This window comes from Diorhabda sublineata, chromosome 8, assembly GCF_026230105.1.
Source record: "Diorhabda sublineata isolate icDioSubl1.1 chromosome 8, icDioSubl1.1, whole genome shotgun sequence".
In the NCBI taxonomy this organism is placed as follows: Eukaryota; Metazoa; Arthropoda; class Insecta; order Coleoptera; family Chrysomelidae; genus Diorhabda; species Diorhabda sublineata.
The window spans coordinates 10837056-10850321 of record NC_079481.1 but is presented as its reverse complement, the minus strand read 5'-3'; the positions used below and the strand labels follow the sequence as shown (position 1 = coordinate 10850321).

The following is a 13266-nucleotide window of genomic DNA, read 5'->3' as shown; positions in this document are numbered from 1 at the left end:
GGCTATTTCAAAAAGAAGAATTGTGTTGTTAAATGTCAAATGTCCATTCTATTTTATATGTACGTTGCCGTTAAATAGTTTAAAATTTGAATTGTAACTGATGCTTTAAAATATACAGATCTAAAAAATATATAAGTAAGTTGACTATAATTTTAAAATTATCATATCCAATATATAAGTTTTTTAAGGAAAATGGAAAACAAATCCGATTTTATTCCCGCGGCTTGTTCGACAGTAAGTAAAAAAAAAGTACAAAGAAACACTCACAGTAGCATTTTTGATGAAGATAATTCTATTTTTCCAATGAGTACCAGTCAATTGCAAGAAAAGAATCTATCAAATGTAAGTTATGAACTGGAAGCACAGAAAAAATTGGCAAGAACATCTCTTCAACGAGCTAATAAAGTATCTGCATTACCTTCGAAATATCTACGTGCTAATTATACTAAATCGGAAAGTACCTCACAAATGTATAACGAGAGCACAGTGAGTGAAAGTGATTTATTAAATACTCCAAAAAGTGCTTCAACACCGCGGAATTCTATTCAATCTTTAGAGCAGCTATCTTACAGATTAAAAAATAGTGATTTAAGTATCGATAATTGGGTGGATGATTTTAAAAAAGTGATAAAAAATACGGGTGATCAAACAAGCAACATGTTCAAGCCAGCAGAAGAGCTTTCCAGTATGCTTTTGGCCGATGAAATGTCATGGCGTCAAAAAAATGAGATTCCCATTAAAGACGAGCAATTTTCTGTTATTCAAGCTATTGAAAATGAATCTGTTGGTAACTTTTTCCAGCAACGGTGCGATAGATTATCTGAATTTCCAGGTGGCGCAAGTCCTAATACAACAAGAGAACCTGTACCTCTCATTGAATCTATGTCTGCTGTAAATATTACAGAGGATCAATCTCCTTCAGATGAAGGTAGCCCCGAAAATCAGAAAAAAATAAGTGTTTCTATGATTCAAAGGTTTTTAGCCGAATCAAGTTGTACACCCAAAAGTGCTGTTAATAATATTTATAAACTATGCGAAGATAATCAAAGATTTGTATCACTAGAAAACAAACCGATCTATTCCCTACCTGTTAGTAAAAACTCATCTTACACAAGTGATCACTCTGAAAATTCCGCAATGAAACAAATTTGTAACAAGGAAAATATTGATTCATTGAATACAAAAACTTCCAGTAGCAATCTATGCCCTTCTCAGACTTCATCGAGAGCATCAAGTGCCATGTCTTCATTACAAAATGGTAAACTCCCAATCGAAACAACAAAATGTGAATTAATTTGGGGCTGCGTTAAACTCGGAAAATCCGTTACACAGGAATTCATAATAAGAAACAGATCCTCTAAAAAACTGGGAATCCAATTGTCTTTGACCAGCCAGGAGTTTAAAATACGTAAAGATAATAGGAACGATAGTGAGCCTTTGCGTTCTAACAAAATTTTATTGCATGCTCACGAATCAAAAGCTATTATTATATCGTTTGTTCCAACAAAACGAGGTGCGGCAGTGGATGACCTTATATTCACTTCACTTGACCCAAATATGACACAAACTAGGAAACAATCTGTTAGACTTTTCGGTTATGGTGGATTCTTTAAGGTTGATTTCTACAATTTAACAAGAGACACCGCAGGTAAATTTTGGATGTCGCTCGGTAAATTAGACGACAGAACTTTAATAACATCCACTTTTAAAGTTAAAAATAAGGGGGATCTACCAGCATTTATTTACATATCAATACAATCTTTAGATACTTGCAAACTTTGTGTAAATCCAAATTTATTTGTTCTCCTTCCTCAAATGCAAAAAGAAATTGCGATTAGCTACAGACCATCGAGTGAGGATTATAATTTCAAATTAGATAACAATCCGGTAGTAAGCGATTTAGGAAATTTAATTGTCACATTCGGAGCTGAAGTAGATCGGGGCAGATTAAGAAGAATTTGTGAAAAAAGTATCGAAAGTGGACTTAAAATAGATTCTATAGCAAATGTACTTAAAGAAAAAATCGAAGGTGAAGTGATGCCCATCGATTTGATTATGTTTAAAGAATCTCCAGCTAATATGAAAGAAATATTGAAATTATTAAATTATCATCAAATTGTATTAACCTTAGAGAGAGATCCGGAACAAACTATTATACAACAATATTCCGATGATTCGGGTTTATATCAATCTTTATACCAAGATACTACAATAGTTGCTGCAAAATCGAATGTTTCGAGTTCTTGTTATGTATCTCCGTTAATGATACTTCTAACTCTTCCTTATAAGTATAAAGATACCGTGTTTCTGAAATCCGAAAGTAATTGTAGGCTAAATTTCAAAATAAGTTGTCAGAATCATTTGGATGTGAAACCTAAAGAAGGTACTGTGGAACCTCACAGCACCGCAATTCTAACTATCAAATATTGTTCTAATACAGTAAGCGAAAAGAAGTGTCTAAAAGTGATTATTGTTATTGAAAAAGAGATTTTCGAAGTTGAAGTTAGAGTGGATTCTCTTGGACAGATTAAAAATAAAAACAAGTCTATTCTCAATTGCATTTAAGTTATTAGTATTATTATATTTTTGTGATATATTTTTATAATTAAATACATAAAAGTGACATTAAATTAACAGTTTTTCATTTTCTAATGATATTGAACAAGTAAATTTGTAATGATACATCTACAAAAGCATTCCTGTAATCTCCACGGTAATTTAATCATTTTTATAAATTTTACTAAAACCTGAGATTATATACTCGATAGATCTGCCACTCTGTATAAAAATTTGATGACAAAGTTCCATTCTAGCGACATCCCTCGAACTGGCTCCGTACCAAGAAAAAAGATTTCTATAATTAAAGATTTGATCTAAGGTACATATCCATGCTAATTTCGCGGGAAATTTAAAAATAATTCGAGTTATTTTCAATGCTCGAAGCCAGTTGTCGCATCAAATTGTGAATGAAACAAAAGTATTATGCAAAATACTTTCATTTTGCTAACATTTCAAATTCAAATATTGTGGTTTACAAGAAAATATATATACCTGAAATTAAAATGCTTTTTAAATGAAGTATTTTGTAAAATATTTTAATGTTATGTGACAACCAGGTCCAACCATCTAAATTTCACAATTAAATGGTTTATATAAGATATAGGTAGATTGAATATTGAAACACAGGATGTTTATTATAATTTTTATTTTGATTTTGACATTTTATAACTATATCCACAAATAAAAAATTTTCCTTCACACTTTAGCAGGCTTAGGACTGTCAACAGTGAGATGTTAGCATGCTTAAAAAATGTTTCTGTTTGTGCATGGTACATACAATGGTATATAAAAAAATGATTTTATAACCATGGTTAATTAATGATTACCGTTGTCTTTCTTGCAGCTTTCCCTATATTTAACATATGCCATATTTATCACATCATAGTCTTTATATTGTTGATCTTTGCCCTTCAAAATTTTATTAATACCTATGTAATGAAAGATGCATATGTTAAAACTAATATTTACAAACATATTTACATAATCCTTATTATCTGAACAAAATATTGAGGATGTGTCTGTCAAATCCTCCAAACGAAATATTTGTTTCTTTATGCCTAACGAATTGATTAACTGGGGCAATCTTTCGAAAATTTTATCAGAAAAACTTTTAAAAATATCACAGAATTTTGCTGAAGGCGCACATAAAACATTTTCTTTATGTTCCCTAGAATGAATTTGCCTTAATTAATTCGTTTGATAATATTATATTTTTACACAAGTGGCATTTGAGACTTTTAAAATAATTTCTTCACTACTGAACCTGCCACATAAGGAGTGACAGATCTAATTCTGTATATATATATATATATATATATATATATATATATATATATATATATATATATATTTTGAGCTTCTATTGAATGGTTTATAAATTGGGACATTGACTATTAGCAATTCTTTTCCTCTGTATAACTTTTCACTAAGATTCATAAGAGGTTTATTGTCATAGTAAATATAAGTACTTACCAGTAGAGTTGGCAGTGAAAGGTTTTTTAACCTGCCATTGGGGTTTCTACAAATTTGTTCAAAATGAATATCACATATTCTATGTGATGATAATACTGTATCTGCACGCATTAACTTGGGGTTATTTATTCTTGGCAACCAAATTCTGCAAACGTCTTCGTTCCTAGAAATGGAATGTCTATAAAAAAGTAAAATAAGGATAAAATCATTCAACATATTTAACCATTAAACAAAATGATTTCCTATATACAAATTAATGAAGTTAGGAAGAAAAGAGTTATTCTCGTATAGATATGAACTTGATTTCAATTTAAATATTTGTATGTTGATAAGTAGTAAGTATTACTCTCACCTTATCGCTTGCTTATTCGTGCATCCTGGTACACAGCATGCCTTTACTCATATTGAGTAAGTAAACACGACAGCACAATTCGCAACAAATAATCACTTTAATGATCAAAAATGCAAATAGCTAATAAACAAACAATATCAAACACCTTTGCAAATATTTTATACACCTTTGCAAGATGGACGTTGTTCATTTAATAATCTTGCAATTTAGTTTCAGAATCCATATTAACAAACATTTAAAAATAAAACACCAAAAAGTAATCTTTTAGATGTGAGCCAGTAACAGAGATGGCGCTGAAAATCGTCCTAAACTTCTATCCAGTGCACAGGCCCTGGCTAAAATTGTCAACAATAACCTAACCTTTTATTTCGAAGTGTCAAATTCTTCTTTTTCAATTAAGGGCCTTGTAAATTACTTCCAAGGCTCTACAGTGAGTTATTAGGCTTGTGGTTTATCCCCTAGGTGTAATAGGTGTTATTTAGAACTCAAGTAGTAGTTTTACCTGTACTCTCGAATTATATAACAAAACAAACCTAAATTTAGAAATGCCTTGTGTCAGTTTGTGGTTACAAACAAAAATTAAAGTTGAAAATAAATATTGAAAAAAAAACTACTAATATTAATTTTACATGGAAAATCTAAGAATAATTTATTTGTATTTTGCCATAAAAATTCATTGAGGAAACATGATGAATTTGCTTTTTAATGAAAAACTATATATTGAATAAAAAGGTAATGAATTTGCATAATTAAATATTTAAATAATATCATTAAAAGTTTTAAGCGTATGATTGAATACTATTGACAGAGAATGAAGATTAACTACAGCACCTTCTATACAGGATGAAGAAAACGTAAGATAAATATGAATATTTAAACTAAATCAATGGTGATAGCCAAAGATCCAATGATGGAAACTAGTTGTTCAAAACTATATTATACAATGAACAATGAAATTCAATCACTTTCGAGTCGCAATATCAAGTAAGAGGTATGTATGTATGTAGATATTGTGGTATTATAGATTGCGACCCAAAGAATTTATTGTGTCCTCCTTTCTTGCTGCAATACTGTGAATCCAATTTCTTCTAGAAATTCCAGAATGTGGGATGGTTGTAGCTGCCAGAGATATTCTTCATACTCTTCCAGGTGTAGTGCTCTGGAGTTCCATAGTGTTTCACACTTTGAAAGAATGTGGATAGAGGTTTTGTCCTCTATGCAACAAAATCTGCACACCTCATTATCTGCTAAAAGTAAGAGGAATTTAATAGAAGAAATACAATCATCAAGGGCTAGCAGATATTTGAAAGCAACAATATGATGCTGAAAATCTAAAAAACATAAGTAAGACCTATGGAATAAAAAAAATAATGATTACAACTAAAATGATAAAACTAAGAACAATTAAGAGAGTGAGCCTCAGAAATAGGATGAAAAGTAAGTAAATCAAAGAAGAATTTGAAATTCAAGGGATAGAGCCGTAATTCCCAAAGTGGCCCAGGTGCAACCTCAGGGGTCCACTGGAAACTGTACAACAGGTATGTAGTTCAATTTCCATAGTTAGATCTAATTTTTTTGATGAGTTAGTAATATGGTGTAAGTGTATCAACTAAACCTAATAATTTTGAAAGTAGTTTATGAGGAAATAGATTTGGGAACTTCTGGGTTAGAGAATGCAGACGAGGTTGGATAGATCATTCTAGAAAACAGATGAAAAAAACAGAAACCAAATACACAGGAACAGAAGGATGTTATGAAAGCTGAAGCTCAGTGTTTCAAAAAGAACTCATGAAGATTTGAATAAAACAGGGTTATATTGAAAGAAAAATAAGTTTATCTATAATTTGCAAGCAACAAAACAAGCATTATTGCTTGCACTCTTGTATAATTGTTATAATATTGCACATACAATTTATACAAATGAATTTGTTTTTTTTAAAGACATGGGAATTTTTGGCAGTTTCTATTAGAAATATACTGTGGAGGAGTAGATTCCGTATACAACATTCGAGGAAGATGACAGATGTAACAGCAAGGAAAAAAATCAGGTAATAACAGTATATAATCTTAATTATTGTATTGAATAATTTCGTTTATGAAGATTTTATTATTTTTTGTTTACTATTGAGAATGTTAGATTGATAAATGTTGAAAGGAAACCAATTTACATATATAAAAGTTTAAACCAATATAGTTTTGTTCGTGGTAGAGATCCTGAACATGTTCTATCATCGGGTTTATGTGCAATTTGAAATTGCGCATTCGCAGTGCTAATAAAATACGTTAGGGATTTAAGTTCCTGTGTTCATGGAGCGCAGACGTCTAATTTCAAGTCTGAATAATGTCTAATGTATCCTCAATGCTAGGTGGTTTTTTGTGTGTGCTAGTTAGGATTCAGTTTAAAAAAGTCACTATCTAAATATCAAAGTAAACTATCAACAATAAGTTATTTTGCTGTACCAAATATCACAGAAAGTTAAGGTAGGTCAAAGTATATGAGAATGTCAAGTTGGACATTTATAAATCGTTTGTGTAGAGATCCATGTTTATTTAAATATTCGGAATGTATTTAATACCACGATCAAAGCTAAATTTTGCAAGCAACAATAAAAATATTATGTACATTCAAGTAATAGTAATATTAAACATACCTAAGTAATTCAGTAACTCTTTTACCCAAATGCATTTGTCCTTAGAAATTGTTCAAACATTTTTTTTTGTACAATATATGGAAATTTTTGATGTTTTTCCACCAAACGTAGCAGTAGAAAAATAGATTCGATAACCAATTATCAAGAAACATGATGGATGTAACCACAAAGAAAAAATCATGTAATAACAGTGTATAATTGCAATTTGTCAACTGCATCATTTTTTTTATGAAAATTTGTTAATTTTTCATTAAAAAGTTAGGCTTTAAAAAAATCATTTCTTCACTCTAGAGTTAACAGATTTGTTAATACTTTGTATATGAACACTGTGTATCGATCTTAAGGTTTTTAATTTGTGTTTTTTTATATAAAAAATTGTATGAAATAAAATCCGCTATTATACAAATTTGTTTTTTTTTATTTCAATCATGAACCTTAATATGCGATACAGAGTGTTGTAAATGAACTTTTTTGGTGTAATAGAACTCTAATTATTTTTTTTGTAGTATTTCATTGAATATGTGATAATAATTGTTCTAGAAATATTATTCATTTGTATGTAGGTTACATCATATACAGTTTGTCACATTAAATATATCATCAATTTGTTTTTTCACATTGTAGCCCTTTATCTAAGATTGTATATGATGTAAATACATATGAGGATATGTTAGTATTACTTTTATAGATTTTATTATAATAACAATAATTGAATAAAGAGCAATATTGGAATGAACAAGTAGAAATAATAAAGCAAATGATGTTCCTCGAAGGGCATTTTGTGTATATTTAATATATTTATGAATGAATATTATTAATATTTGTAACAATTTATCACATATTCTTAAATACTGCTATCATTAGATATATTATAGTTTAAGAGCCATTGACATTATCTAATTATCATTTAGTAGAGGCTAATGCAGAGGGCCTAAATAAATGCCATTCGTGAGGATTAGCCCTGATCATGGTTCGAAAGAGGTGGAAGAACGTCTTCAATCTATTTTTATTACTTAGTTGAGGCTAATATTATTTTCAGTAGTTCTTTGATAAATAACGTTCATCGATATAACATTGAAGTATCATTTGGATTGTTCTAGAAGGGTGACAGAATACCCCCAACAAGTCACTGAAGCAGTGAACTTTTTCTTATGTAGTCAAGTCTATGTTTTGCTTGTGTATATGACAATCAGTACAACAAGATGGCAGTTTTAAGTACCTGGCAGAAAGTTTGAAAGTCTCATATGCGCACCCTTATTTTGTAACCTCTATTGTATTATAATTTATGTTGTGAATGCTTCAAAAGGTACGAATAATTTTATTTAAGATGTTTTTAGTAAACACAGAAATTTATTTACCTTTGGAGCTGATATTTTCATACTCATATTTTGTATAGCAACTTGAAAATTTAATCGATAACAACTTTTGGACTATGCTAAATATGAATATAATCTGGGTGTTTAAAAGTGAAAAATATTTATTAAACTTTTCCACTATATCTTAGAGACTAAGGAAAATGCGAAAAAAATACTAATAAATATTTCTTGTAGAGAATTTTTGTATAGATTGAAAGCACTCTGCCACCTCCTTGGCATGATATTTAGGGGTAATCCTTACAGATGTCACTTATTTAAGTCTCCCACAATATTATCTAAGTAAATTGGCCTCAACTTGATCATCATTCAAAAAATGTTAGGGACTTTCATGCTATTAGTCCTTTGACACCATGAAAGATCATACACGACACCCTGCATCGCATCTAGCTACCTAATATCAATTGTAATTGATGAAAAAATACTCATTCCTCTTCTGTTAACCTTATACTTTTGTCCTAAATCTACTACTATATAGTGAGGAATTAGTGGAAATTCTAATGTAGTTTAGACATTATAGCATAGAAGGCGAATCTGGGATTATTCTCATAGGATAAATTCCTATTGTTGAATTTGTTTGTTTTTATGATATGGTGATGTATGATTCCTCCAGAACGTATTATTGACGCGTCTATCATGTCCGCAACGCGTTATACGTCTAGTATAGATGAAATGTATGATGAGTTCTTTTAAATGAAATCTCTATAGTTTTACTTATTCCAAGATTTAACAATTTTATCGCCGTATACCGAGCAATATTGGAAGCAATAAATAGTCCTGTTCATGTACTTCCGCAACCAGTTCTAAATATGGTTGCCTAATCTTATGGATGAATCGAAAAATATTCAATTAATTCTGCTTAAGTTATATCATTGGTATATTCTAAAATCGCTAGTTGATCTAATGAGTACTGTGAAAGTATTCAAAAAACCTCGTGGGATCATATATTTTTCTGTGGAGATTCCATGATTTCAAGATTTTATCGCCGTCTATCGAGCGATGCTGGAAACTATAAATAGTCTACCCTATGTAACTCGACAAACCGACAAATTTGATGTTTTTTAAAACAGCTATTTAGTCCAATCAGTAATAAGAAAGTATCGAAAAAAACAACACTGTATCATGTATTTATGTATTTTCTCAAGGAGTTTCCGAAAATAACATCAGTTTTTGAATTTGAGCAATGGTTTTCGTGAAAATTCAATTTTCTCCTCTTGATTCAACCACCGCCATCTGCCCGACAAGACACACATTTTCCTCTCTACTCTGCTATACAGTGAAAACTGAGTAGAATTTAAAATGTGGTTCGGACATTCTGGCATAGAGGACGCATTTGTTTTTGTAGCGCTTGTCATATCCGCAACCCGTTATACGACTCTCATAGATAATATAAAATACAAATTTTTTGAATTGAAACCTCAATAATTTTACTTATTTTACGATTACACGATTTTATTGTCGTTTACCGAGCGATATCGGAAACTTTAGTCTTCTCCATGTAATTCGACAACCAGTTCTAAACATAGTGTATGATTGGTTGCCTCTCCTTAAGTGTGAGACTAAAAATTTATAATCAAATATATTCAAATTTGATATTTTTTAAAATAGCTATATAATCATATCAGAAATAGAAAAGTATCGAAAAAAAACACGTGGTATCATGTATTTTCTTTTCTCCATAGGTTTTTGGGTTTGAGCAATGGTTTTCAGGAACAACTAATTTGTACTTCATTGTATTTGTTATCCTGTTTGAAACTGTTTCTTATGATAATGGTTATGATGGGCGAGGGAATACAAAAACACAAAATTATATTCAACGAGATTTATTCAAATCTTAATATTGAATAATAGAGTTATCAACATTACATTTTCAAAATATTACACAAGGCTATAATTAAAAATTTGTTTAATTATCCAAAATTAAAATAATCACATATTTTCACTACTATTTGGATAATGGTTAATACATAATATAGTAAAATTAATAAAATAACTTCTAATATTGTTTACACTTATTACTATATATGCCCAACAGGCATTGAATTAAAAAATCTCTTTATTTCCAATTTAAATGATACTAGAAGAAAGCAGAAAATAATTTAAGAATTGAATATAAGAGAGGGACACAAAAAACAAAGATAGTCAAAGGAAAAATAGTCATATTTTATATTAAAGAATTATGGGGACAGTGGATCAAAGTACAATATTTGTAGTCACTTAGACCAACTTAAAAAAATAGCTCTTAAGATTTGATAATTTATGGAGAAAGTATTGGCTTTAAAAGGAGCATTTTTTTCTAAGGACATTCTACCCCTATGCAATCACTCTACTCCTATCTCTGTTTTGGTATTGAAATAGGGTTGAAAATATTTTTCCCTAAAATACCCAAACCCCTTCCATTTTACTAAATGCTCTTTGATCCTTCTTCTCCAGATAACTCTTCATATATAGCTACAAATAAAAAAAAAGAATAAGGTTGCAAGAAGAATGAAAGAATGGACAGAATACGGAACCATGAGATAGGAGAAGAGTTAGCCAAAAGATTTATACTAAGTGATAATTTCTGATATTTCTATGGAACATACTGTTTATGGTATCACTACACTAACATTCATAATTACATGCCTGAAGCGCGTTTTGATAACCCAGTTATCATCTCAAGAATGTGGATAGAAGTAAATGTAGAAACGGATTCAAAGTACAATTTAAAAGTGATGCGTAACAATATACTAAAATTAATACACCTCACAACTAATTTATAGTCTATGTTTCCATGCATTCCAAACGATTTACTTGAGTGGTTGATTTTATCCATACACAAATTCTTTCTTCTGTATCTTGATGACACCATTTCCATATTGAGACGATAACTTGTTTGTACCATTAATCAATCTGAATAAATAAATTACATTGAAATATAATATAATAATTTCAAACAGTGCTTGGCTATATTTATTTTTCATTTCAATTATTTAATAAAAGTGGTGACATAATACAAGCAAAACTAAAATACATAAAAATAGTCAGTAAAGTCAATAAAGAAATTGAAGAAAATATGTCGTTGGTGACTAAATCCAAAATTTGTCCTCTTTAGCAACACATGTGGTGGGCAAAACTGAAACAAATACATTGGGACCCTTTTCTTGTTTATAGTCAACCAGCTACCAATAGATATTATTGGTCATAACTTTTTAGAAATAAGTTATTCTTACATGAATTATGTCATCACCTAACAAAGGTTCCCTAAGAAAATGCTAACAGCACGCATCCCACATCCTTTTCAGAAACTCCAGCAAGAACACTGATGTTCTCAAGACCAATTAATATTTTCTATTAATTGTAATAATGAATATTTTTAAAAAGCTACTTCGAGCTACTAAATTTATTATTCATGGAAGCTGATTCGATGGATAGTGCCATTGAAAGTGAAAAAAACATTCCTGTATTAACCTTTAACAATTAGAAGACAATTATGACACTAGAAAGATCCATGAGGGATAAAAATAAAATTTCTGTTGTCTACATATACACTATATGTGAACTTGGTCACTTTTCCAAATATATCTGTATACAAAAACCTTAATCCTCAATATGATAGATCACTATACAGTTAATCCTACTCCAGAACAGAATTCTGTCGAAGTTTTTGAACAATGGGTCTGTTTCTATAAAAATTTTAAACTCTAAACTTAACCTGCAATAGTAATTTTTATGACAAGAATGAATGTTTTGGATGGATTGTATTTTTCAAAAGCTAACCATTTGATACAAACTTGGAAATAAAGTAATACTCTGACTTCTCTTAGTAGGTTATATGAATATATTAGGTATTTAAATTCTAATAATTTATTTCTTGTGAAAATGGCAAGTCTCGGAATTTGTACTCTACATTATTTAAAAGGATATTCATTCACATTCTAGCTTAAAAAAACAAAAAAGAACCTTCGGTTAGGTATACTAGAGTAGGAATTATGGAAACCTATGACTATAAACATTTAGATCATGATCAGTTTCTGGAAAGCACTTATATTCCAACTTAGGAGGAAAGCTCGAGTTTTCATAAACGACACTAAATTATCAATATTATATACATATTAATTTATACCACAATGGGTAAAAAAATACTATTGACTAATAAAATACAATATATATATATATATATTGATATGACAATTTTTTTATTATTTACCTGCATGTAGCGATCGTTCTTCAATTCCTTTTGTAAGCTCTGTAATCTGTATTTTCAAATTGGCAGCTTCATGTTCAATGTAACAACTCTATTTTCGCTACTCTCACCTTCCAGCATCACTCTCTGTAGCATTATCAAGCGTTTTTTGTTTGGACCTGCAAATAATTATATAATATACTTTAAAAGCAATTCTATTCAAGTATTCGAACAAAATTACTTATAGATAATATATTAATTTTCAAATTGATTTTATTATATAGACTATTACCAACTATCTTTCCTTTTAAAATTTTTTTGAATGAATGAAACATTTCATTAGGAACAAATTTAACGAATTTAATCATTTTTATATTATCGACTAAATAATTATATTAAATTAACTTAGGGAAATATCAATTATTCTTTTTTAAATTCTAATTGTCTTTGTAATAAATGAGTATACAGCCAGTAATGCTCTAGGTAAAGTTTTTAAGTAAATATGATTCAATCATTTGATTGCTGATTGATATGATATTTATGAAAGGTGAAGAGCAAGGATTTTTTACAAAGCAAAGGACGGTTTGCTTCAACAAATCTTATGACGTTACAAATTACACGTCAATACCTCACTTAATGCACAATGTAATCAAACAATAATAAGTAATGTGGTTTCTTTTTATGTAAAGCTCA

General features: G+C 29.6%; 1 protein-coding gene and 2 long non-coding RNA genes across 4 annotated transcripts; 2 read left to right on the top strand and 1 right to left on the bottom strand.

Moving 5' to 3' along the window:
* Positions 1-9: 9 nt before the first annotated feature.
* Positions 10-2690, top strand: LOC130447871 (uncharacterized). Its single transcript, XM_056784909.1, has 2 exons — positions 10-135; positions 189-2690. The coding sequence occupies exon 2, from the start codon at positions 193-195 to the stop codon at positions 2563-2565; it is 2373 nt and encodes a 790-aa protein (XP_056640887.1). The 5' UTR covers positions 10-135; positions 189-192; the 3' UTR covers positions 2566-2690.
* Positions 2691-4925: 2235 nt separating this feature from the next.
* LOC130447433 (uncharacterized) lies at positions 4926-11306 on the top strand. Of its 2 annotated transcripts, XR_008910251.1 has the most exons (4): positions 4926-5116; positions 5193-5375; positions 6326-6432; positions 10091-11306. It is a non-coding gene; the product is annotated as an uncharacterized LOC130447433 (long non-coding RNA). The 2 variants fall into 2 exon arrangements; XR_008910250.1 differs by lacking the exon at positions 10091-11306 and having other exon boundaries at positions 4939-5116; positions 6326-7502.
* On the bottom strand, positions 10216-13012 carry LOC130447432 (uncharacterized). The gene is made up of 3 exons (XR_008910249.1): positions 12866-13012; positions 12598-12752; positions 10216-11300 (listed from the first exon to the last, which is right to left on the bottom strand). It is a non-coding gene; the product is annotated as an uncharacterized LOC130447432 (long non-coding RNA).
* Positions 13013-13266: the final 254 nt, after the last annotated feature.

Bases quoted from the DNA above. Each gene is read 5' to 3' on its own strand.
- LOC130447871 (XM_056784909.1), top strand. From the start codon at position 193: ATGGAAAACAAATCCGATTTTATTCCCGCGGCTTGTTCGACAGTAAGT.